This window comes from Lontra canadensis, unplaced genomic scaffold, assembly GCF_010015895.1.
Source record: "Lontra canadensis isolate GAN:19392208 unplaced genomic scaffold, GSC_riverotter_1.0 scaffold25, whole genome shotgun sequence".
NCBI classification, from domain to species: Eukaryota; Metazoa; Chordata; class Mammalia; order Carnivora; family Mustelidae; genus Lontra; species Lontra canadensis.
The window spans coordinates 57,013-78,237 of record NW_022631019.1 but is presented as its reverse complement, the minus strand read 5'-3'; the positions used below and the strand labels follow the sequence as shown (position 1 = coordinate 78,237).

General features: G+C 63.2%; 1 protein-coding gene across 2 annotated transcripts; it reads right to left on the bottom strand.

Moving 5' to 3' along the window:
• Nucleotides 1-244: 244 nt before the first annotated feature.
• Nucleotides 245-20,671, bottom strand: SAMD11 (sterile alpha motif domain containing 11). Of its 2 annotated transcripts, XM_032863103.1 has the most exons (13): nt 19,778-20,671; nt 18,518-18,609; nt 14,396-14,577; nt 13,044-13,094; nt 9,038-9,162; nt 5,860-5,949; nt 5,552-5,686; nt 3,485-3,647; nt 2,285-2,400; nt 1,979-2,057; nt 1,399-1,895; nt 629-739; nt 245-508 (listed from the first exon to the last, which is right to left on the bottom strand). In XM_032863103.1, exons 1-13 carry the CDS (start codon nt 20,292-20,294, stop codon nt 264-266), a joined length of 2,403 nt encoding a protein of 800 aa, XP_032718994.1. In that variant the 5' UTR covers nt 20,295-20,671; the 3' UTR covers nt 245-263. The 2 variants fall into 2 exon arrangements, with proteins under 2 accessions (XP_032718994.1, XP_032718993.1); XM_032863102.1 differs by lacking the exons at nt 245-508; nt 629-739 and having other exon boundaries at nt 1,534-1,895; nt 1,979-2,031; nt 19,778-20,670.
• Between the last annotated feature and the right edge of the window lie 554 nt (nt 20,672-21,225).

Below are 21,225 nucleotides of genomic sequence, written 5' to 3'. Positions count from 1 at the left end.
TTCTTTGGTCTGTGTGCTGGTACCCAGGATATGGAGTCCCTGTGCTTGGGCTCAGGTGTGGGTCCCCAGGCTGTCTGCACCTGGCTCTATGGCCACCCCAGAAAGTTTTGGAAACTCTTTTCCTCTTAACTCACATTTTCCTTTAAAACAATTCTTTGTGTTTTTGCATCCAAATCAAAAAGAAAGGACGCTGTGGGGTGGGTCTTCTGCGTCAGAGCTGCTGGCGCTGGAGCGTTAGGGAGCACGGTTGCTCACCCACCAGTTCAGCACAGAGGCTGGGGGGCTCTGCAGGCCCTGGGAACCGAGCCACAGTTCCATTCTCTTGCTTGGGAGAGGCTCGGCCAGCAGGGGGATGTCCCCCCACATAGGGGGAGGGTACCATTGTGGGGGACAGGGGCTGTTCCCCAGAGGTGAGCTCCCGCTCGGGGGCCCGCAGCGTTGGTGGCTGCAGCGGCAAAGCCACAGGGAAGCTGGCCATGTAGAAGACGCGGCCTAGGCGCTTGGCCACCTGTGGAGAGACGGGCCTGGGTGGGGGACTTCTGGACCTGTGGCTTGTAGCCACAAAGAGCCTCCGTGCTCCCAGGCCCCTGTCTGGAGACGACGGCTCCCCTCCCCCACAGGCACTCACCTGGGCCCGGATCTTGAGAGCAGGCCCTAGCTTCAGCCCCATGGTGGTCAGGAGGTGCTCCTCGGTCAGCAGGGGCAGGGTCTCCCCGTCGATCCCCTGTTCTCTGAATACCTGAGGTGGGGGGTGTCAGGGCCTGAGTGCTGGGACCAGTTCCTGCCCACCCTGTTGGGTCCCTCCAGCCCACCAAGGGCCAAGTGCCTGGGGTTGCCTCATGGCTTTCCGGAGAAGCTGTTGGTGTGGTTTGCTGGGGAAACTTGCAAACGAATGCCTGTGTTGGGAGGCAGAAGCACTGACGGGGGGGGACCCATGCAACAGCACCCTTTCCCCTCCCCACACGTGATTTATGAGGAGGGGAGCTTTGGGGTGGGAAGGGGCGTGGGGAATGAGGACGGAGAAGGTGGGTGTCCACGTCCGCCCTCACCGATGCGTATTCTCCACAGCCAGCCAGGCCCCCCACAAAGCTGCAGACGTCGTCCACTGTCCACTTGCTGAGGTCCTCGGGGGCTGTGGCCTCGTCCCCATCCATGAAGAGTCCCCCCATGGTGCCTGGGTTGGGGGGTGGTATTACTAGGGCGATGGCCAGCTCTCTCCTCTCCTCCCACCCAGGTCTACTGAGCTTGGCCCAAACTGTTCAGAGATGTTGGATTGATGACTAACAGGGGTTTATTTCCCCCTCCCCATGGACACCCTCCCTAAGACCCAGGTGCTGGTGGGGACTGACTTTCATCCACCCCATGGAGGGATCTAAGGCCTGGAGGGGGGATGCCCACCTGTGTGGAAGTAGGGGCTGACGGCATAGGGTAAGCCCAGGGGCAGGGGAGGGGGCAGCATGGACCCTGAGAGAAGCCCCTTCCCCTCAGGGCTGGCCCCTCCAGTTGAGGCTTGGCCCCCAGCAGCCACCATCTCAGGGTCCTCTCCTTCTGAATCCTTGGGGGGCTCGTCCTCAGAGCCATCTTGTGCCCAGAGCCCAGCCCCGGTGGTCTCCTTGGACTCACTGGAGTGGACTGAAGCCGGGCTGGGGCCCCCCTTCTGAGGGGCGCGGCGGACAGGCTCCCGGGGAGGGGTGGGCGGGCCGGGGCCCGGGGGCCCCTGGGGGGGCAGGGCCAGCAGCGGCGCGGAGCTGTGTCTCAGCACCAGCATGGCCCCGCGCCGCTGCAGCTCCTCCGCGCCCTGGGACGGGCGCAGGGCGGCTTCGGGGGCCAGCAGCTGTGGCCGGTGCGCGCTCTCCAGCTCCTTCTGACGCAGCAGCTCTGCGGACATCTCCAGCCTGGACCAGGGGAAGCGGACAGTCGTGTGGGTCATGCAGCTCGGCAGTTCCGCTTTCGCCTCACCGGTCGCCACCACACTTACCGGGCCAGGTTCTGCTTCCGCAGGAGCTCCTGCTGCCGGGCGAGCATCTCCGCCTGGGCAGGGGGCAGGAACCCGTAACCTGGTGGGAGGGGGACAGACCACGAGGCCAGGTGGCCGAGTGGTCTAGGGCCGCCCAAGCCCACCTGGTCCGCCCTTGGCTTCAGCAGGGCGGGGATGGGTGCGCGCTCGGCGACTCGGGGCTGGTCACCGGCGAAGCCGAAGGCACCCACTCCGACGGCCTCGTGGCAGGTTCACTCACTGGCCCCTTAGGACACAAAGAGCTCGCACACCCCGCCTACTCCTCACCTGGGGTCTGGCAAAGGGCGGAGGGCACCCCCAGAAAGGGGGGCCTGAGGTGGGGGCCCAGGGTGATGTGCGGGGCATTCTGGGGCGACAGCAAGGGGGGCGGCTGCGACAGCTCCCTGTGGACGACAGGGCGGTAAGCAGGGCGCGCCGCAGGCCCCGGTCTGGTCCCCGCGAGCCCCCTCCGTTCCCGGAACTGCCCCGCGCCCCCGCCCCTCCCCCTCCCCTCCCGCCGCCGCCTCTACTAATTGCCGGCCCCGCGGGCGGTCGATGCGGCTGCTCGTTACGACTCCGGGTCGTGCGCCGCCCCCGCCCTCGGCTGGCGGCGCCAATTAATCTCCGCGGCGGCGCGGAGGCGCTGACCCGGCGGGCGGCGGCGACTGCAGCGGTAATTACCGCGCGGGGCGCGCCGGGTCCCCGCCTCCCCGCCTGCGGTGGACCCTGTGCGGCTGGGGGGTGGGGGGCGCAATTAGCTGCAAATAGCGCTCGGGGGAGGAGGGCGGAGGGGAGGGCAGCGTTGTTGGGGGGCGCGTACCCTGGCGCCCGGCAGGAGGCCAGGGAGAGCTGCCCGGCCCATTACGCCCCGTAACTCGCTCACCCCTTGGCCTCTGCAGGTGGACCAGCGGGGCGCCCGCGGTTGGGGTGTGTGTGTGTGTGTGTTCCCTGTCCCAGCTCTCAGACTTAAGGGTTTCCAGACCTCGCCCTGCTCCCCTCTTCTGTCCCCCTCCTCACCGCGCTCTCCAGGAACTCCCCCAGTCTGTCGCCGGCCTCTCACCTACCTGTTGGGGGAGCAAAGCCCTCAGCTGTCTCTGGGGCACCTGGATTCCCTGAGTCCCACGGTTGCTCAACAGAAAGGGCAGTCACCCTTAACACCCTGCCCAGAGGGGCGGTCACCCCCACACATTCTACTCCAGGAGTGTTCTGGACCTCCGACCAGCTCAGTGGGTGTCAGGACCTTTCTGCAGACCATGAACCTGGTGCCAGCCCCATACCTGGCGCTCTCTAGCACCATGGCAGCCTGTAGCCGCCATGGGGGAGAAGAGAATGCACGACTGAAGGCAGGTGACAAGGTAAGGAGGGGCAGGCCGTGGACGTGACCTGCAGAAATCAGGTACGAGGTTTCCGAAAGGCCCGCCCCAGTTTTGTGTCCAAGAAACTAGCAAAGAGAAGATGGGGGCCTCTCTGATGTGGGCACCCCAGTACCTCTCTGAGAAGGATGGGGTGCCTGCTGGCACGGTGCCCTCTCGGTGCTGAGCCAGGCCCTGCTTTCGACGCTGACCTGCCGTGGATGAGGGCAGGTGGACTTCCAGGCCACTGGGGCTCCTCACAGCTGCTGCTGCCACCTCCTGCCGGACTCTGAGGAGATCTGGGAGTGGGGGAGGCTGGTCAGTGGTGACCCAGAGGCCAGGCTACCCCCGGTCTCTGACAACCCAATCCTGTCCAGCGAAGGACACCAAGGAGACCAGAAGCCAATGAGAGCACAGCCTTACAGTGACCTTGCGCCATGGGAACAGAAAGATGAACCGAAGGCCACAGGACTGGGAGACCCAAATCCTTACAGTGCAACTAGCTTTGTATGGTGTCAGGAATGGGGGATGGGAGGCACCCGCCTGTACTGGGCTTGGGGCAGGTAAGGTTTGAAAGGGATTTGGGGATTTCCGTAACCAGAATGCAGTGGGAGGGAGGGAAAGGCTCTGAAGACAGGGGTTCTGTGGTGCCTGAATGTTGATCCTGACAGGAGTTCAGAGGTTATGGAGAGCCAGGCTGCAGAAGCCTTGAGGGACGGGGTTGTACAGAGACCCAAGAATGGGGGCGCAGGCTTGCCCCCGGGGGAATGGGTTTCCAACCCTGTACTGACAGTGCCCCGCGACCCCCTTCTGGGTCACACGCAGTGCACGCTCAAGGCGCCTAGCACTCTGCTCCCCGTCCGGGTCCCCCCGTGCAGCTCAGGCCGGGCCTCCGAGTCCCCCCCCCGCAGCCCCCCATCTGTGCAGGCTCCGCCGACACCGCCGCCGCCTGTTTATAAATTAATTACCCGAAAAGCGGAGGTGGGTCCTGCCCGGGCCGGGTGCCAGCCCGCAGAGCCCAGCCGGCGCGGCCGCCTGCATCGATCCCAGCGGGGCCCCTCGCCCCCGCGCCCTCCCGGCGGCCTCGGTTATTTACAGTCGGCTCCGCGGGCGGGGGCGGCGGCGCAGGGCCGTGATTGACAGCCCGGCTCCCGGCGCTGCTCCCCGGTGGCCGGCGCCCCCTCCCCCGCGCAGGCCAGCCGAGCGGGCCCCAGGCAGGGCAGGGAAAGCAATTAAAAAGGAAGATTTTTAAATTATTAACATTTGGTGAATTATTCAGGCTCTCGGTGCCTGACTGCCCTCGGGGACAGTGCCTTGTGTAAGGAGAAGAAATCCTGCCCCCTTTCCCAGCACTCCTCACCCACCTCCAGCCAGAAAAGCCAAGTTGGGGGCAGCACCGTGGGCTGGGGTCTGCAGACTAGGGTGCAGCTGGTCAGGGTGTCAGATGGTGGGTGGGTGAGGTGTGTCGGTGAGAGGCAGGAAGGACAGAGTGAGCACAGGGTGGGGAGCTAGGTGGGGCAGGGACTGCCCCCCCCCCCCTGCCGGCTCCCGGGCTCTCCTGAGCACCAGCCAGCTAGGTCCTCCTGGCCACATTCCAGCTGCTCCCCATCCCGCCTTCTGGATGTCCTAGCCTGACAGCCTCCCTCTTCCTGGCGCCTTCCGCACAGAGACCCAGGCTGTCCCCAGGTGAGGTGTCCAGCACAATCTCACACACTACCCTGACGGCAGCTGCAGTAGAAGGGGCTGCAGCATACAGACCAGGGGACAACGTGAAGCTGCAAGTACTGGAGAGAGGTGGGTGGGCCTGGCTCCGTCCCCACCTTCCGCTCTCACTGGGGCTCATCCCAGACTCAGTTTCCTCATCTGTGGATGTGGATGACTGCTGGCATGTCACCAGGGAGGGCTGGCCCTGCTGGAGAGTCTGTGGGAGATGGCGGGGAGGGACTGTAGGAATATGCAGGTGGGGGGTCCCCCAGCTCTACTCAAACAAGTGGGTGCTGGGCAGAGGAGGAGAGTCTCCCCTCAGTGCTCACCCACAAGGGGCTAATGGGGCCCACAGATCCGCATCCAGACCCAGTCTCGGTGTCAGCAGCCACAGACCCGAGGGCCTCTTGCCAGGCTGAGCAGAGACCTCCCGGGATAGCAGGAGCCCAGCACGCACGGGTAGACATAAGGGATGGTGCTCTAGGGTGGGGGCACATACCGTGGCTGGGGAGGCCCAGGTGGTAGAGGCGCTGGGGGTCCTCAAGGGTGCCGGCTCCACTCAGGGCAGACATAAGCCTGCGGTAGTGGTCCTCAGGGGCCATGCTGGGCCCTGGTTCTGGCAGCAACAGAGTCTCTGTGTTGGGGAGAAGGTGAGGGGTTCTCCTTCAGGTGCTGCTACACAAAAGGCAAGACCTCCCCTCTTAGAACCTGCTGCTGGGCCGATTCTGCCCTGCACAGGGTCTAAGTTACCCCTCCCTCCTCTGTAGCCTGTCCCCCCCACCCCCCGCCTCCAAGTTGAGCTCCCACCTTGGGGTGACTTGCTCCGTGCCTTCTTCTCCAATGGGCAGTCGCCGCTGCTGTGGGGGGAGCGGCCTAGCCTCTTGCCCGACAGGTCACCTGTTGGGGAGGATAGAGTGAGTCCCCTCACGCATCTCCAGGCTTGGAGGGGATGGAGGCTGGGAGGTCCAGGGGCCAAGAGGGACCCAGTCCAGGTCTCAGTCCCAGCCAGCCCCAGCTCAGCCCAGAATCTAACTCATCATGGCCCAGGTGCCCTTGGATCCCCGGCAACTCAAAGCCTTTTCCAGCCCAGGGTCCCAGGCCTTCAGCCAAAGGACATGTTGCCAGGGTTTGGATAGGTCAAGGGACGGTTCTGATTCTGGATTTTGGGGTACGTAGGTATCTGGCAGTAGCGTCAGGTGGCAACTCAGGAGTCCACAGGCGCCCTGTTGCCCCTGCCCAGCCAGACTGGTCTCCTGTGCAAATTCTCAGGCCCTCCTGATCATTCTGCCAAAGAGGAGCCGAAGGCTTTGGTTTAGCCTGGAAGTCACCTTCCCTCCCGGGGTGAGGACCCCAGCCTCTGTCCACTCAGGGAGGTTGCTAGGCAGGCCCCCAAGATCAGGCACACCTGCCACACCCACTCCTGGGCACCTCCACCTAGGTCACATGCCTCCCCACCCTCGAAAGGCCTGAGGCAGCACTCTGGCCTTGCCTGTCACACACCTGCCTGTCTGCCTGCTGGGCTCTGAGCACTTGAGGGCACAAGAACAGTCTCATCTTGTATACAGCCTGGCCAGAGTAGTGGGGGGAGGGAGCAACTCTCCCATGTCCTCCCTCCAAATTATATTCATCTGTCTCCCCAAATCAGCCCTTCTCCAGCCCAGCCCCCGATCCCTCCTTCCTGAGCTCAAGGCCTGGGATGGGGTGTCTGATGAACAGCCCTGCAGATGTCCTGGTCTCTGGGGCCCACCACAGTGCTGGCCTCCAGGCTTGCGCCTGTGGTCTCGCCCCCTCTCCAACCTGAGAAGGCTGCCTGGGTAGGTGGGGTGAGGGCTACCCCCTCTGTGAACCAGGCCTGCCGTGACACCTCAGCAAGGCAGGCTTCCCAGAGCCTAATTCCCAGAGCCTAATTCCTTTCTCTTATTCCCTTAATCTGTCATTTTTATCAGGCCGGGGAAGTGCGGCAGCAGCGAGAGGCCAATCAATCCCCACTTTACAGCTGACAGAATGGTGCTAATAACTTATCGATCTTGGCCACCTCGGCAGCCCAAGCCCAGGCCTTGCCCCAAGAGGGACGAGGGCCTTACTGCTTGGCGGAAGGGCTCCTACCTCAGGGACCTGGCAGGACAGGGAGCCACACACCCAGCATAAGGGCCCCTTGAGGAAACCAAAGCTGGCCCCCAACAGCTCGGGGGCATCGGGGCCCAGCTGGTAGGAGAGCCACAGCATCCCACTGGTGGGGGGGCGGTCTGGAGGGGGACTCGGGCTGGGTCCACACCTGCTGCCCAGGCCCCTTCCTGCACACACCCGATCCAGCACTCTCACTTCCCGGAGTCCCATTCCCATCTTCCACAGTGGTAACTCCCCCTTGCCTTGCTGCGGGGCACGGGTGGACGGTGGACGGTGGGGAGTGGGCCCCTCTCTGTCTGGGAGAGGAGGTAGAAGGAGGACCCCCAGTGAGACCCAGCCTCGTGGCTGCAGTGAGGTCCTGCCAGGGTAATCTGGGGCTTCCCTAGTCCTTGATAAGGGCCACGCTCACTCACAGACATAGATACACAGTCCTAAGACGCCAGCACGGACCCAGGGGGAGCCCCTCACAGTCCTGCATGGCCCTTCCTGTCCAGGGTCTATTCCTGTGGGAATAGGGACTGAGAGGTGGCTCCTGGGGAAGCAAGAGGAGGTGACGGCAGGCAAATGTCCCCACCTGAGGGCCGACAGGAGCAAGTGGAAGCCAGTGGGGACACAGTACACACAAGGAGACACAGTACACACATGTGACAGTTCACACAGAGCACCTGTGACCCCTGGCGTGCCTGCGCGCCCGCCCTGCACTGCAGCATAAAGGAGAGGGGGACACCCAGACACAGAGTGTGCCCTGGGTGCCTGGGCCACACCACGGCCCTGAGCACACAGCCCTGGCGGGGAGCAGGGCACACGTGCCTGCTTGCACGCCTGCACACTCGTGCCCTTGTACTGTGAGGTCTTCCTGTGTGCGGGCAGCAGGGGGAGGGCCTGCTGGCTCAGAATGTCTCAATCACTGTGGGGCTCCCGTGGCTCCAGCCGATCGATGGGGCAATTAGATTTTATCAGCTGCCTGCTCAGCCGCCTCTAAGGCCTCCAGCGAGGCTCCAGAAGCAGCCCCCTCACACCCACCCCACAAAGGCCTTCCCAGACACAGGTGTGTCTGGGGGAACTAATGGGAATGACCATCTCCTGCCCAGCTTTTCTGAGAGCCACTGCTGGAGACTTTCCTGCCCTGAGGCCGTAGGGCTACAAGGGACCCCTGCCTACTCCTCTGACAGTCCAAGCGTAGCCATGCCCCATTCTCTGCAGCAAAGCCACACAGCCAAGTCTCCTCCGGCCTGCTGCTCTGGGGAGGGCCTGGGTCCCCCAGCTACCCTCTCGACCCGAGCTCCTGCTGCCTCCAGGAGCTGTCCTTCCGAGATGACCCTCTGAGATGACCATGGGAGCTCCTGGGCCAGCACTCTCCTGCCCCACCCCTGCAGAGGTCCAGGTGGCAGCCCCCCATCTCTTGGGCCATGGTCCCCTTTCCTCTAGGAGCTTGTGCTCTGTGGGGCCGGTGGGCGCTCTCATGCACACAGAGCATGTCCCTGCCCTCAACTGAGCCATTCAGGAGGTGCATTTCTGAGGCTGTGGGAGGCCCGCGTGTCCCTGACTGTCCTCCCTGCTTCTGCTCCTGCGGGAAAGGGGTGGCAGTGGCCTTGACCCCTTCAAGCCCACCCCAGAAGTAGCCATGGTGGGACCACTGCCTTGGCCTCCTGTCTGCCTGGCTGGCCTGGGTTAACACAATTACCATCCCGTGGAGCCCCCGGGGATAGCCGGCCTCCCTGGCCGCCAGCCAAGGCTGCTGGGGGTGGTGGCATCCGGAGCTGCTGAGCAGAGACGCCGGGAGGACGGCAGGGCAGGCTGTCCTTGGGTTCAGCCGCAGCGGCCCAGGCAGCCGTGGCCTCTGCCCCCCGCTCCTCACCTGTGGCCCCCAGGCCTAGCTCCACACCAGCTCTTCGGAATTCACAGCGGCTCTGGTGCTCGGGCATAACGAGGTGGCGACTGCGATGGACGCTGGATAGGAGGGCGGGCAGGTCGCTGTCCTGGCTGCGGTGGAGCGAGACAGGGAAGGTGAGACCCCAGAAGGCCCAGCCCTGGGCCCGACACGTGCCTGACTGAGCTCGAGCACCTGCCTGCGCAGGGCCAGAGGACAGCCTGGAAGTGTGCACCCCTGTGTGGTCTGCGGCAGCACACACGTGGGCGTCCCCACCACAGGTCCTGAGGGAAACATCTAGTGGGTGTGACCGAGGCAGGTCTCACCCAGGACCAGGACCTGCCAGGTGTCTGCCCGGCACGGGCCCGCAGCTCAGGCCCCACCGCAGCTCCCAGGGAGGGTGTGTGCCGGGGCCAGCAGCCAGGCTCAGTCTTGCCATGATCGCCCAACAGTGACCGCGGCAGTCACCCGACGAGGGGGTGTCTGCTCATGAGGAGCTGTGATGGGAGAGGACACCACTGTCACACGTGCCTCTGGCATTTCCTCCCAGGCCAGCCGCTTCATTAAGTCGCACGCTCTCTTTCAAGGAAGGCCGGCAACTGCCCACAGACCCTCTTTCTTCAAACGCGGAAACCGAGGTTCCTACCACAGCCCTGCAGCCAGTGAGATGTGAGCACACACAGGGACACACGCATACTCACACAAGGGCCACGAGAGTGTGCGGCCACACGCGCACGCGGACACGCAGCCCTGGTGTGCTCGGGGCTCTCCCTCTCCCGGAGGCTCCCAGCTAAGAGCCTCGGCCACAAGGCATGTGCGGGCCTGGAGCAAACGTGTGCTTAACTCTTTGGTTCCCTCGTTTCTCTTTCTGCTCAAGCGGCTCAAGCTTACACCACAGAGTCCCAGAGAAAGGGCAGAGCAAGCAAATGTCAGTGGGACTGTGTGGGGGACAGGCCCCTACTCTGTCTGCTCCTGGGGCTCTTGGCATAGAGAAGGGGCCTCTGACACAGAACAGAGGCAGCCTGGAGCAGCAGAAGTCAAGACGGAAGAGAGGAGGGGCAGGGATGGCCCTGGCACTGCACCCGCCCCCGTCCCCTTGCTCCCTGGCCCACCTGTAATAGGGCAGCCTTCCAGCTGGGCCGCTGCAAGGGGGCCTCCACGGAATGACCTGGGAACCGACCCTAAACCTCATTAAATAGCCCCCAGCCCCCCTGGCCTGGGTGGCTGGACCAGGCTAATCCAGGCTGCCCCTAAGCAGATCAGTTTCAGCCCCAAAGACTCCAGGGCTGGGCTCTAGAGCCTTCTGGGAGACCCAGACGCGGGTCCTCTCCCCACCCCCACCCCCTCTCCCAGGAGAGGAGGCGCCCCCCCATGCAAGGAGGAGGGCAGTGGGGTGGGAGTAAGTACTTTATGGGATTAACTGGCAGCAATTCTCATCCCTCTATCATCCTCATCAATGCGAGGGTGTGGAGCAGAGAAATGCTGTCCTCAGCACTAGGGAGGGGTGGGGGGTGGCTGGACGCTGCCTCTGAGATCTCCTGTGAGGGGATCCAATTCTGGTGTCCCCAGGACTCCCACAGGAAGTGGATCAGCTCCCCGAGACCGGAGGTGAGGAGAGGGCCCATCAGTTTGTTCCCCACGAACCCCTCGTCCAGCGCCCACACAGGGACTGGGGACGGCACCCCTACCTCGCCGCCCCCACCCTGACCACCAGCTCTGTCACTCACTGGCCAGTCAGGCACTCGGGTGGTGCCGTGGCAACATGGAGGTGAGGCCTGGTGGGAATCAGGACACCGCCACTCACTACACCCCTGCTCTCTGCCTTGGGGGTGCGCCTCACGGGCCCCAAGACAGCCTGGCCTGCCTCTGGAACACACGTTCTGGCCACTCAGTGAACAAATTATGCCAGGTTTTATATAAAGAACTACAAAGAAACACCAGGCTGAAAACACATAAACTCTGCATTTGGTGTCCCAAGTTTGAGGCTCCTGCAGCCGTAGAAACACTGTCTGCTCCGGGCTGTGCGTGAGGGACCAAGCCCGGGAGGCTCTCTGTGGCAACACAGGGTGGGGCTGTGTGTCAGAAGGTGACGGGGAGAGCCCGAGTGACAGAAGGGGCTGCATGCAGGAGGCTGTGTGCCAGAAGGTTGAGGGAGAAGTTTCTGGCCCCTCTGGCCCCTCTCCCCCAGAGGGGCATCCTGGCCTCCTGCAGGCTCCCTCAGCTGACTGTCCTACTGTTCAGTGTTTGCCCAGGTCCCAGCGGCACAGGGGCCTCAGGAGGGCAGGGGCCACCTCTCCCGCCAGCTGCTGGGGGTGCTCAGGTGTTGAAGCAGGAGCTCCAAGCAGGCCACTGGGCCAATGGATGGAAGTCATGGGCAGATGGAGGTACAGACAGATGAAGACTGATGGATGGAGGGAGAGGGACAGATAGAGCGGAACATGATGACAGATGAACAGACGGGCGCTACTGAGTGGACGGGCGCAGAGACGGGAAGGATGGGCATAGCAGAGAGAGAAATGGACAGGGCCTGGAGAACAAACAGGAGACTAGAGATGAAGGACAGACAGAGAGGCCAAGAGGGGCCGGGCTGTCTGCCGGCTGCAGCCCTCCTTGGCCCAACGTTGAGGTACCCCCTCCGCAGGGGGAGAAAACAGGCTGGAAGACCTGCCCCAAACTACAGTCTCCTTTCTGGTAAACTCCAGAAAAGCGTCCCAGCCATCCCTAAGGCCTGTGCGGGACTGAAGGGGCCCCCGAGCCCTTGGACTTAGCTCCTTCCCAGGGGGACCCTCCGTCTGGACTCCTGGGACCTTCTCTCACTTTACAAGGCTGGGGGGTGCTCAGGAGGCAGGAAGGGTCATTGTAGGACTGGAGGGGCCTTCCTGGGGTTCGCTAGAAGCTTCACTGACAAATTCATCCTGTAGTTTCCCAACAAAACGCTCATAAAATGTCATCAATGTTCATCATGGTTCATGAAAATGATCAGTTGAGTAGGCAGCTTCAAAATGAAGTGGAAATAAGTTTAAAGATGTTTTCATTGTAATTTGGCTCTAGGACTCAGATGTTTTAAGAGATGTATATAATAATACATATGGCACAGAGCTAGGCTGGGAGCGGGGAGGACAAGCTCCCACCTTGGGGGCCTGGCCCCTCAGTTTTGGCTGAGGAAACCAGGCCTGTGCTGGGTGCCCGCTGCCTCCTTGGTTGGGCCCTTCCTCTGCCCTCCCTGTGGTTAAGACTTGACCCCACAGACCAGAAGCCACAGCCTGGGCTCTACCAACAGACTAACCATCTTTGGCTCGTTTGGAATCTAGAACTTGGGTCTCCCCAATGCCCGCCCCAACCTCCTCTTCAGGTCCCCTCGTTTTTATCTCCTTGGTTCTGTAGTTCCCTGCCCTCCATCGTGCTGCCACAGCCTCAACCACAGCTGCCTGGAGCAAACCTCCAACCTCCCGGGCAGGGCCTCCAGAAGGACCCCATGAAAACACACACTCTGTCACCCCTCTGCTCAAGAATTTCGGTCAGCCCTTCACTGCCTGGAGCACCCTGTCCCATAGGCTCGGCTCCCAAAGTCCTTTAGCATTCGATGGGGCCAGACCTGCCACCCCCCACCCCTCACATCCCCTTCCCTTGTTCTTCCACATCTTCGCAGACAAACTCTGTCCCTACTGAATGTCTCTGCACCTAGGAGATGCCATGCACACATCACCATTCTCGTCTCCTGGTGGGTCTTTGGGAGGGTGGGAGTGGGAGGTCATGCGTCCTCTTTGGGCAGACCGACTCAAATGGCCAGTCCCATGCAGGCAGGTGGTGCCCAGAACCCGCATTTTCACTGTTGTCAGGGCCCGGGCACCAACAGACAGACACAGCACAGAGTAGGGAGGGGAGGAGGGGACGGTGGCTGGAGCGATTTAGAAGCAGGCTCAGGGAAGCAACAAGGCGCCATCCAGCCCATGCACGGTGTGTGGGGATCAGCCTGGCCCGGGCCCGGACCCACCTGCAGGACGTCTCTCGGAAGGTGATGTTCACGTCCCAGTGGGTGTGGACTCTGCAAGGAGGGAAGCAGAGGGTCAGACCGGCCTCCAGGTCTGGTACCCGAATAGCAGGGTGTGTGGATGGCATGGCCCTCCTCCGCCCCAGAGCACTGGCCCCCAGGGAACTGGGCTGGCTTGGATCTGTCTCTACTGCTATCTGTACCAGCTCCACCCGCCGGTGGCTGCCACCAGGACAGAACCATGGGGCAGGAGCCGACTCCTGGTTTCACCAAAGGAATTGGGAGGACAGACTTGAGGCTGCCACAGCTCTCCTTGGGGCAGCAAACCCAGAAGAGTGGCCACACTGGGCTCCGGGTGAGGGCTGCAGCCTTCCCGCCCATCAGCCACCGACTGAACCAAATTCCGTGTGGTTGGAGCAGCTCCACCAGGCTGGACCGGTCAGGGAGCAAGGCCCAGGGCTGCTACCGGCAGCAATGGTCCAGGGGCAGCCCCAGTGGGTGTGGTTTCCTGGGTCCCAGCTGCTACTAGTCGGCCTCCTGCCTCACACTGTAGGTAGGGGTTTGCCGGCACGAGAGGTCAAGTAAGGACACAGCTCTGCCCTGGGCCTGTCCCCTCACCCATAGCACTGTTCCCGGAAAGACCCTCAGGCTGAGGGATGGTGGCTGAAGACTGTGTGGGTGTGTCACCTCAGCAAGCGTGGGTATGAGGGCTGGGAAGCGGGGGTGTTGGGGGTTAGGGAGGGTTATTTTAGGGTAGGAGAAATTGGAATATGTTCAGAGACTAGGTGGGAAGAGAAAAAGCCTGGAAACTCTGGGGGTGAGTAATATGTGCTGGAAGGACAGACAAATGAATGGACAGACAACAGGTAGGTGGTGGGATGAAGAAGTGAGTGGACAGAGGGAGATCTCTGCCAGGGGACAGTGGAGAGCCAGGAGGGCCACTGCCTGCCAAGAAGAATGAGCACGTGAGTTTTAGGGGCTGGTCCTGGGGGAGGGGCTGCTCAGATCCTTTCTCTCTGCCTGGCTGTGGTGGTGCCAGGCCCTCCCTTCCTGGGTCTCCCTGACCCTCCCCCTGGAGCCCCTGGCCCTTCCTAGAGCCCCCTCCCTTCCCCACATGGAGCCACATCGACCTCCTCCCTCCAGGTGGGGGCAGGGTGGGTTCTCGCCAAGGCCTCCTGGCATCCAGGGTTCAGGCTCTCTCAGCTTGAGCAGATACCAGGACATGACAAGCTAAACTTGAGCCCTGTCCCCGGGGCAAAAGGCCCTCCCCCTGGCCTGGCCTGGCCTTCAGCCACCCAGACATGTCCCAGCCAGAGTCCATCTGCCCTCCCCACCCTGGTCCCTCGTAAAGGTACCTTCTCTTCATGATACGGACATGTGGGGTGTCCTCCTGTTTCAAGCCTGGCCGCCGCCCACAGGCTGGGCCACTCCCATCGCTGTCACCATCACTGGGCGAGAAGCTGGGGGTCAGCTCCTTTTTTAGAACCCGTGCAGTGGGGAGGGCAACTGTCCTCTTGTCCGCCAGCCGCCCCCGGTTCTGGGCATGGAGGGAAGAGAGGAAGGTTAGGCTGAGCCGGGGCCCTCAGGCTGCTGGGAGGCCTGCACTCCAGGCCCACCCCTCAGGCAGGTGCAGGCCACAGAAGCCCTCAGAGCAGCCACTCAGATCAAAGAGGCACCACGGCTGGCCCTGCCACAGGGCTTCTAGCCTGCAGGACAGGCCCAAGGGTCCACGGAGTCCTAGTGGCCAGAGGCGAAGATAAGAGCAGGGAGGTGAGGCCTGGGTCTGCCCCCCCCCCAACCCCGTGCTGGCAGGGGGGCGGAGTGAGGGCTGTAGGCCCTGGCCGGCCTCCTCGTGACTCTTTGGTATCCAGATTCTGCACTCCAGCCTGGCTCCCTCCCCAGGCTATCAACCTGAGTGTGGGGATGCCCACTTGGAGGCAGACTCCTGCTTTCCCTGGCTCCAGGGAGCCCCAAGGGGCCACGTTTGCACAACACAGTACATCCGCGTTCTGCCACATGTTCAGCGTGCAGCCGCCTCCGTGTGCTTGTGTCTGCTGAACAAATCCCACACAGCTCCTGCCTGAACCCCCAACAAACGCCAAGTCCTTTTTCTACTCTGCTAGTGCTATGCAGGGGTTCCAGGGGTTGTTCGAAGCCTGAGTCTGGGGCCTGATCCTGCTGGACCCTTGCAAACTGCAGGCCTGGGGCTCACAGGTCATTTGCTGGGGAGCCCTTCCCAGCCTAGATCCCATGTCCCAGCCTAGATTCCTTTGTCCCATGGGCCCCAAGGGAGCCCACCTTCTGGGTCAGAAACAGCGACTCGGTTTCTTCCATGACACCCACTTCTTCCCTCCCCACCCGCATGTCGTGAGTATGTGGAGCTGATGCGTGTGCTGTGTGCTGGGGGTCAGAGCAGGAAGGCAGGCCCTGTGCACAGACACGGGGGCACTCCCCACCAAGCCTGTCCCTGCTCAGAGCACGTGCACACACCAGACAAGGTCACCACACACCGCAGCTCCCTCCAGGGTCTTTGGGCCCTGCTGCCCCAGAGGATGAGGAAGAGTTATTGATTATTTTCTGGTGTGCAGGAAACTTTTTCTTCTTTAATAAGGAGTTGCTGTTTCACGGAGGTGGCAGGACCTTGGGACCATCTAATTCTTTCTCATCTTTTCAGTCACCTGGGGACCCATGGACACCATCTTTCCTGTTGCCAGGACAACCATACCCATGAGCCCGAGGAGGAAACTGTGAAGGAGGGTTTCACTTCACCCTGGACCAGTGTCATCCTGGACCTAAAGGACAGCTGTGCAGCCATTAAAGTCCTGCTCTCCAGAATAAAGAAGGGTTTTTCTTTCAGACCGAGCCCACCTCAGCTCCAGATTTGGGCAGTGTTCCCAAGAGGGCCAGGGAGCCCTATTCTTCTCTCTTCGCTGGGTCTGAGGACCACAATTACCCCCTCTCCAGGTCCCCCCTCCAAGACTCTCCGAGCCACAGTCTCCCCCATACTTGCCCTCGTGAATCCACTTGGGACACCCTCCGTGTTCCTCTCTGCAACACTTAGTGAGATACACTGGATGGCATTGGGGTCAGGTGGGGTGAGGTAGGGCAATGGAGCCTGAGGGTTGGCCTGGAAGATGAGATGGCCTGTTTTGTGGCCCCTTCGGAAACCCTGGCCTGGGTCCTGTGCTCTAACAGCAATAGAGAGAGTGGGCAAAGCTGCAAGCAGAACGGCCTGTCTGGTCCCTGCGCCCCTCTGTGCCAGCCAGCAGGCTCCAAGGGAAATGCTTTTAACATTCTGCCCTGTCCGAAGTGTGCACAGCTGGGAAGTCCCACTCAGCTCTGCCCTTCTCTAGCCTGTTGTGGCCCAAGCACCAGGGCCTCCTCTCCTGCCTTTCTGTTTTAATTAAACTAGTCTCTTCAGAAAAAAAGGAAATTTATTTCCCTCTGCTTCTCATCTGTAAGACAATGAGGAGGAGAGGAAAATGATAGCAGTAAGCCTGCCACTTGGGATGAGGCCAGACCACCTATGCTGGCCTGGGGTGGCTCTTGGAGGTGCTCCTGTGGGAGGCAAGCTGAGGAAGAGGGACCAGGATGGGCAGCCCTGACCCCGATCAAGGACAGGGAGCATACTTTCCTCCCACGCACACCCAGAACCTCAACCCCTCATCCCTGCACAGCAGCACATAGATCTGAAAGCACAGGCCCCCCAGAACGCAAGAGTGGGCACAGGAAAGCCACATTGTCTGGCTGCGACCCCTGCATCATAGGCGCACCTCAGTGTGTTCCTGGGTGTCTGCGACCATGAGGAGTGTACGTACCTCTGGGCCTGGCTGTGGGGGATGGAGGAAGACAATCTCTATGTGGCAAAAGTGGGGCCTGGAAAGTCAAGAGGGACTGTGGAGCTCCTTCCTAAGTGAGGGGTACCGGGATGGGCCTGGAAGGGATCTGGTTCAGGAGAGGCAGGCCCAGGTCTGAGGCATCCCTCATACAGGGCAGGGACCTGGGAGCCCCAGACCAGCAGGCAGTCCAAGGCTGCGGCCTCATCCCTGCCTGAACTCTCCACCCCTACCCGGTCCAAGCAATGTCCTGGGGAAGTCGATACTGGGCTCAGGCCACCTGAACCAACACTCCTCTGAAAGACCTCTGGAGGGGGTGGGTTGAGATAGGCTGGGCCCCTCCAGTCTGAACAGAAACCCCAGGCTACCCTTGAGGGTGCCCAGAAGACTCTTCTCCAGTACCAGCTGCTTGAAAAGGTGGGTTAAGTGGAGAGGGAGATTGGCGTTTTGCCCCAGGCAGGTACCGTGCTAGTGGGTAGGAGGTGGGCTGCCTGTGTGTACATACTCCGGTGACAAGTCCATGGCATGGTGTGTGGGGTGGGTACACACTGAGGCATGGCTGTAACCCCCTTGCATGTCTGATCTGGTGTCTGTCTTCACAGCTGTGTCTGGGGCTTCCCAGTCTGCCCAGGTTACCCGCCTCCAGGGTCCAAGAGGAAACCAAAGCATCCCTTCGTCCTTCCTATTTGCAGTCCAAAGTAAAGAAGCTCAGGTGGGCATCTTGGGTCCTTTCTCACCCCTTTCTGTGTGAGGGCGCTGCTGATGGCGTCAGGAAGAGCAGCACAATGCCAGCCACCCCCAGGAGCCAGGGCCGTAACTGGCTCTCCCCCAGCAGCTCAAATTGGTTCCTCTCAAGACCCAATTTTTTCTTCAGACCAATACTCCAACTATTGCTACCTGGAGGGCACAGGGTGTGGGTGACAGTGCTTCAGGGTCAGGCCCAGAACCCCAATCTCTGCTGCTCCCCTAGGCCAAAGAGGGGGCTGATATACGTCTACGCTGGGTTCGGGGTCCTGCATCAGCCTCCATCTCCAGTTCTTGCCACCAAAGGCCCACACTGCTCAGATTCTGCCCTATCTGGGTTATACCCTCACTCAGACTCTCCTGGATACCCAGGGCTTTGCCCAGCAGGGTTCTAGCTCTTGGCATCCCAGATGTTAACCCATGTTAACCACATCCAAGCTGTGACCACCCCAGAATGCACACCCAGGCCTGACAACATGTCACATCCCAGGACAAGTGTTACCTTAGGATCAGCCCCTCTCCCAAGCCGGGCCAGCTGACACAGTGACAACCCCCCTCCCCACAAAGACCTGTGACAGGGCAAGGTCCCTAAGCCATACTTGGATGGCACTGTCCAGGGAGGAGACCTTTCCAGCCTAGACTGTCCCCAGAACCTCAGGAGAAGCAGCTCCAAGGCTCCCAAGAGATGCTCCAAGATAGGCAACAATCAGACCTGCATCTGGAGAGAAGCCTCCTCCAGGATCCCACCCAAGGCAAAGTCTCCCTATTTGCCCTTGGGGAGCTCACTCCTGCACACCGGCAGGGCTGAGTTTAGGACTCTGGATCGTAGAAAACAGGCACAAGCTCCACAGGGGAGAAGGAAGACCCCCAAAGCCCCAACTTTTCTCCACATCTCACCACCGGGGAGGATATTCGGCAGCCTGGACAGTCGCAGATCGGAGGGTGAACCTGCAGAATCCCTTTGGACATAAGCGTCTTCAGACTTTTTCCTGGGAAGAGAGCCAAGGCAGGACCGATGAGAGAGCAGCGCTGGGGCCAGGGGAAGCCGGCGCACTCGGACGCAATTTCGGGGCGCAGTAAGCTGCAGGGCCGGTTCCCCTTCCTGGCACGTGTATGAACATCCAACTTCCGAACCCGCTACCTGGCCCTACCGCCCACCCCACCCTCGCGGACGCCGCGGGGATCTGCGAGCCCAGAAACTCAAAATCCAGGGAAGCGCCCTCCCCTGACCGAGGGCGGCCTCCTTCCGGCCCCCTGCGTCCCTCCTCCCGCGCTCGGCCCTCTCCAAGCCGGTCCGGGGGAACTGGGAACCCGGCCGGGGCAGGTAGAGCCTGCGCGCAGGTGAGCGGCGCCGCGGGGTCCTGGGCTGTGCCTGAGCCCGCAGCGGGAAGAGGGCGGCCACAGCAGAGCCGCGAACCCAAAAGCCCAGCGCGACTGGGTCCCTAACTTTCTAACGACCCCCATCGCCACCCCCGCCCCTGGAGCTCATTGAGTTTCCCCCGCTCGCCTGCTCGGGCGCCCGCACCTCGCGCCCTCGGAGCCCGACTCCCGAATCTCCTCCAACCAGGCTGCTCGCGGCCCAGCCGCGCTCCTGCTCCGCGCGCGCCCCCGCCCCGACGCGCGCCCCCGACGCCCCCACCTGCCCGCGACACCCCTACACCTTCCCCTTCGGTCCAGCAGCTCGCACCCGCACCCCCGCGGCCTGCGTGCTCCTCTACTCCCGCTACAACCTGGTGGCTCCCCGACCCCGGAGGGAAGTTGAGTCCCGCCCAGCCGGCCTCCCGCAGGCTCCCGAGTTCCCGTCAACTTCCCCTGGGCCGCAAAGCTCCGGAATCCCGCAAAGACCTTCCGAGTGGGAGGAGGGGCCGGCTCGTGTGCCGCGGGGAGCCTAGAGCACCGCGGCTGCAGCTGGGGTAACGGCGGAGGCCGAGGGCGCTCTGGTCGGGTCCACCAAGGCGACCGCGCTGGGGGCGGGGGGTAGGGGGCGGGGAGGGGGGGGGAGTGTCCCTGCGGCGGCCCCAGAGTCGCAGCGCCCTCTCTGGGCGGAGATGGTCTCCCAGGTGGCAGAACGAGGGGGTCCGGACCCAAGGGTCCTTGGGGAGCCGAGGGGAGGGACCGTAGCGGCCTGCGCCCCCCGCGCCCGCCCCGCGGCCGCACCTTTGTGGCGGATGCTGCGCTTCCAGTCCTTGGCCGTCTCCCGGCCGCTGACGAACTGGAACTCGTTGGGTGTGAGCCACTCCCCGCGGTGGCGGATGGACGGACCCTTGCTGCCTTGGCAGAGTTTGCGCACGTAGAGCAGCGCGCGGTTGGCGCCGCACTCCACCTCGATGCACGGCTCGCCGTTGTCCAGAAGCGGCTGGAAATCCGGCGCTGCGGCCGAGGCGGACGAGAAGCGCTCGAGGGCCAGAGGGTCCCGGGGCAGGTGCAGGTGGGCGGCGGCCTCGTGCAGGCTCAGGTAGGCGCGCGGGGAGCGGAGCGGGGGAGCCAACAGCGCCTCGTAGCCGGCGGTCGCGGCGGGGAGCGAGGCGGCCGGGGGCAGGGCGGCCGCCGCCGGCAGCGGTGTCAGGTAGCCTGGGAGCGGCGGCAGCGGCAGTGCGGCCAGGGTCGGATGGAAGGTGGCCAGAGCCAGGGCCAGGTCTTCGCGGCCTGGGAGCTCCTTCTTGACCGCCGGCATGGCGGGCCGGTGGCCCCGTAGCCCGGCTCTCCGCTGCCGGCTCAACTTGTTCGGGCCCGGGCCGGAGTTGGGTCTCGGGGGCTGGGGGCCCAGGGGCCTCCTGGCCGCGCGCCCGCCGCACCCGCTACTGCGCCCCGGCACCTGCAGCCGCGCCGCCCGCCGGGCCACCTCCGACCGCTTCTCACCCGGCCGGCGGGGCCTTGGCCGCCCGAGACATGGTGCTGCCGGAGCTGCTATCGATCCGCTATCGACCTGCTTCAGATCCCGGGCGCCAGGGCTCCACAGGGCGCCGGGCCACCTGCGCCCGCGCCCCCTGGGGCGACCCCGCGCGCGCCTCGCTGGTCCACCGGGGGTGCTCAGCCGGGCAGTGGAGTCCAGAAGTCTCCGGCCCTGAGCCCCGCCCCGCCCGGGGGTCCCAGTCCCCCGCCCCGCCCGCCCGCCGCTCCGCCGCCCCGGCCGCGCACCCGTGTACACTGGCGCGCGCCCGCCCGGCAGGGACTTGGGAGACTCCAGCCGCCGCCGCCGCCTCCGCCGCCGCCGCCACAACTTGGCCCATTTAAACGGCCCCGGCGCGGCGGGCGGGCGGGCGCGGGCTCCAGCAGGGGGTGCGTGACGGCCGACTGGGCTCCCACGGCTGGCGGCGGGGGCAGCGGGACAGGGCTGCACCCCTGCCCTGTTTCCGAGTGGGCGAGGGTGTGGGATGGGGCGTCTGCTAGCGAGGAGCTGCGCGCACCCGCCGCGCCATTGTCGAGGGAGTCACTGGGCGCCGCGGGAGGCCCGGACTACACGTGGGGAGGGGGCGGAGGCCGGAGGCGGAGGAGGGCTCTGTGACTAGGGGCGGCCCGCGGGCCCGGCTCTGGGAGGGAGGGTTTTCACAGCGGCGGGGGGTGGGGGGTGGGGTGGGCGGCAGTGTCGGGCGTGGGGGGGGTCC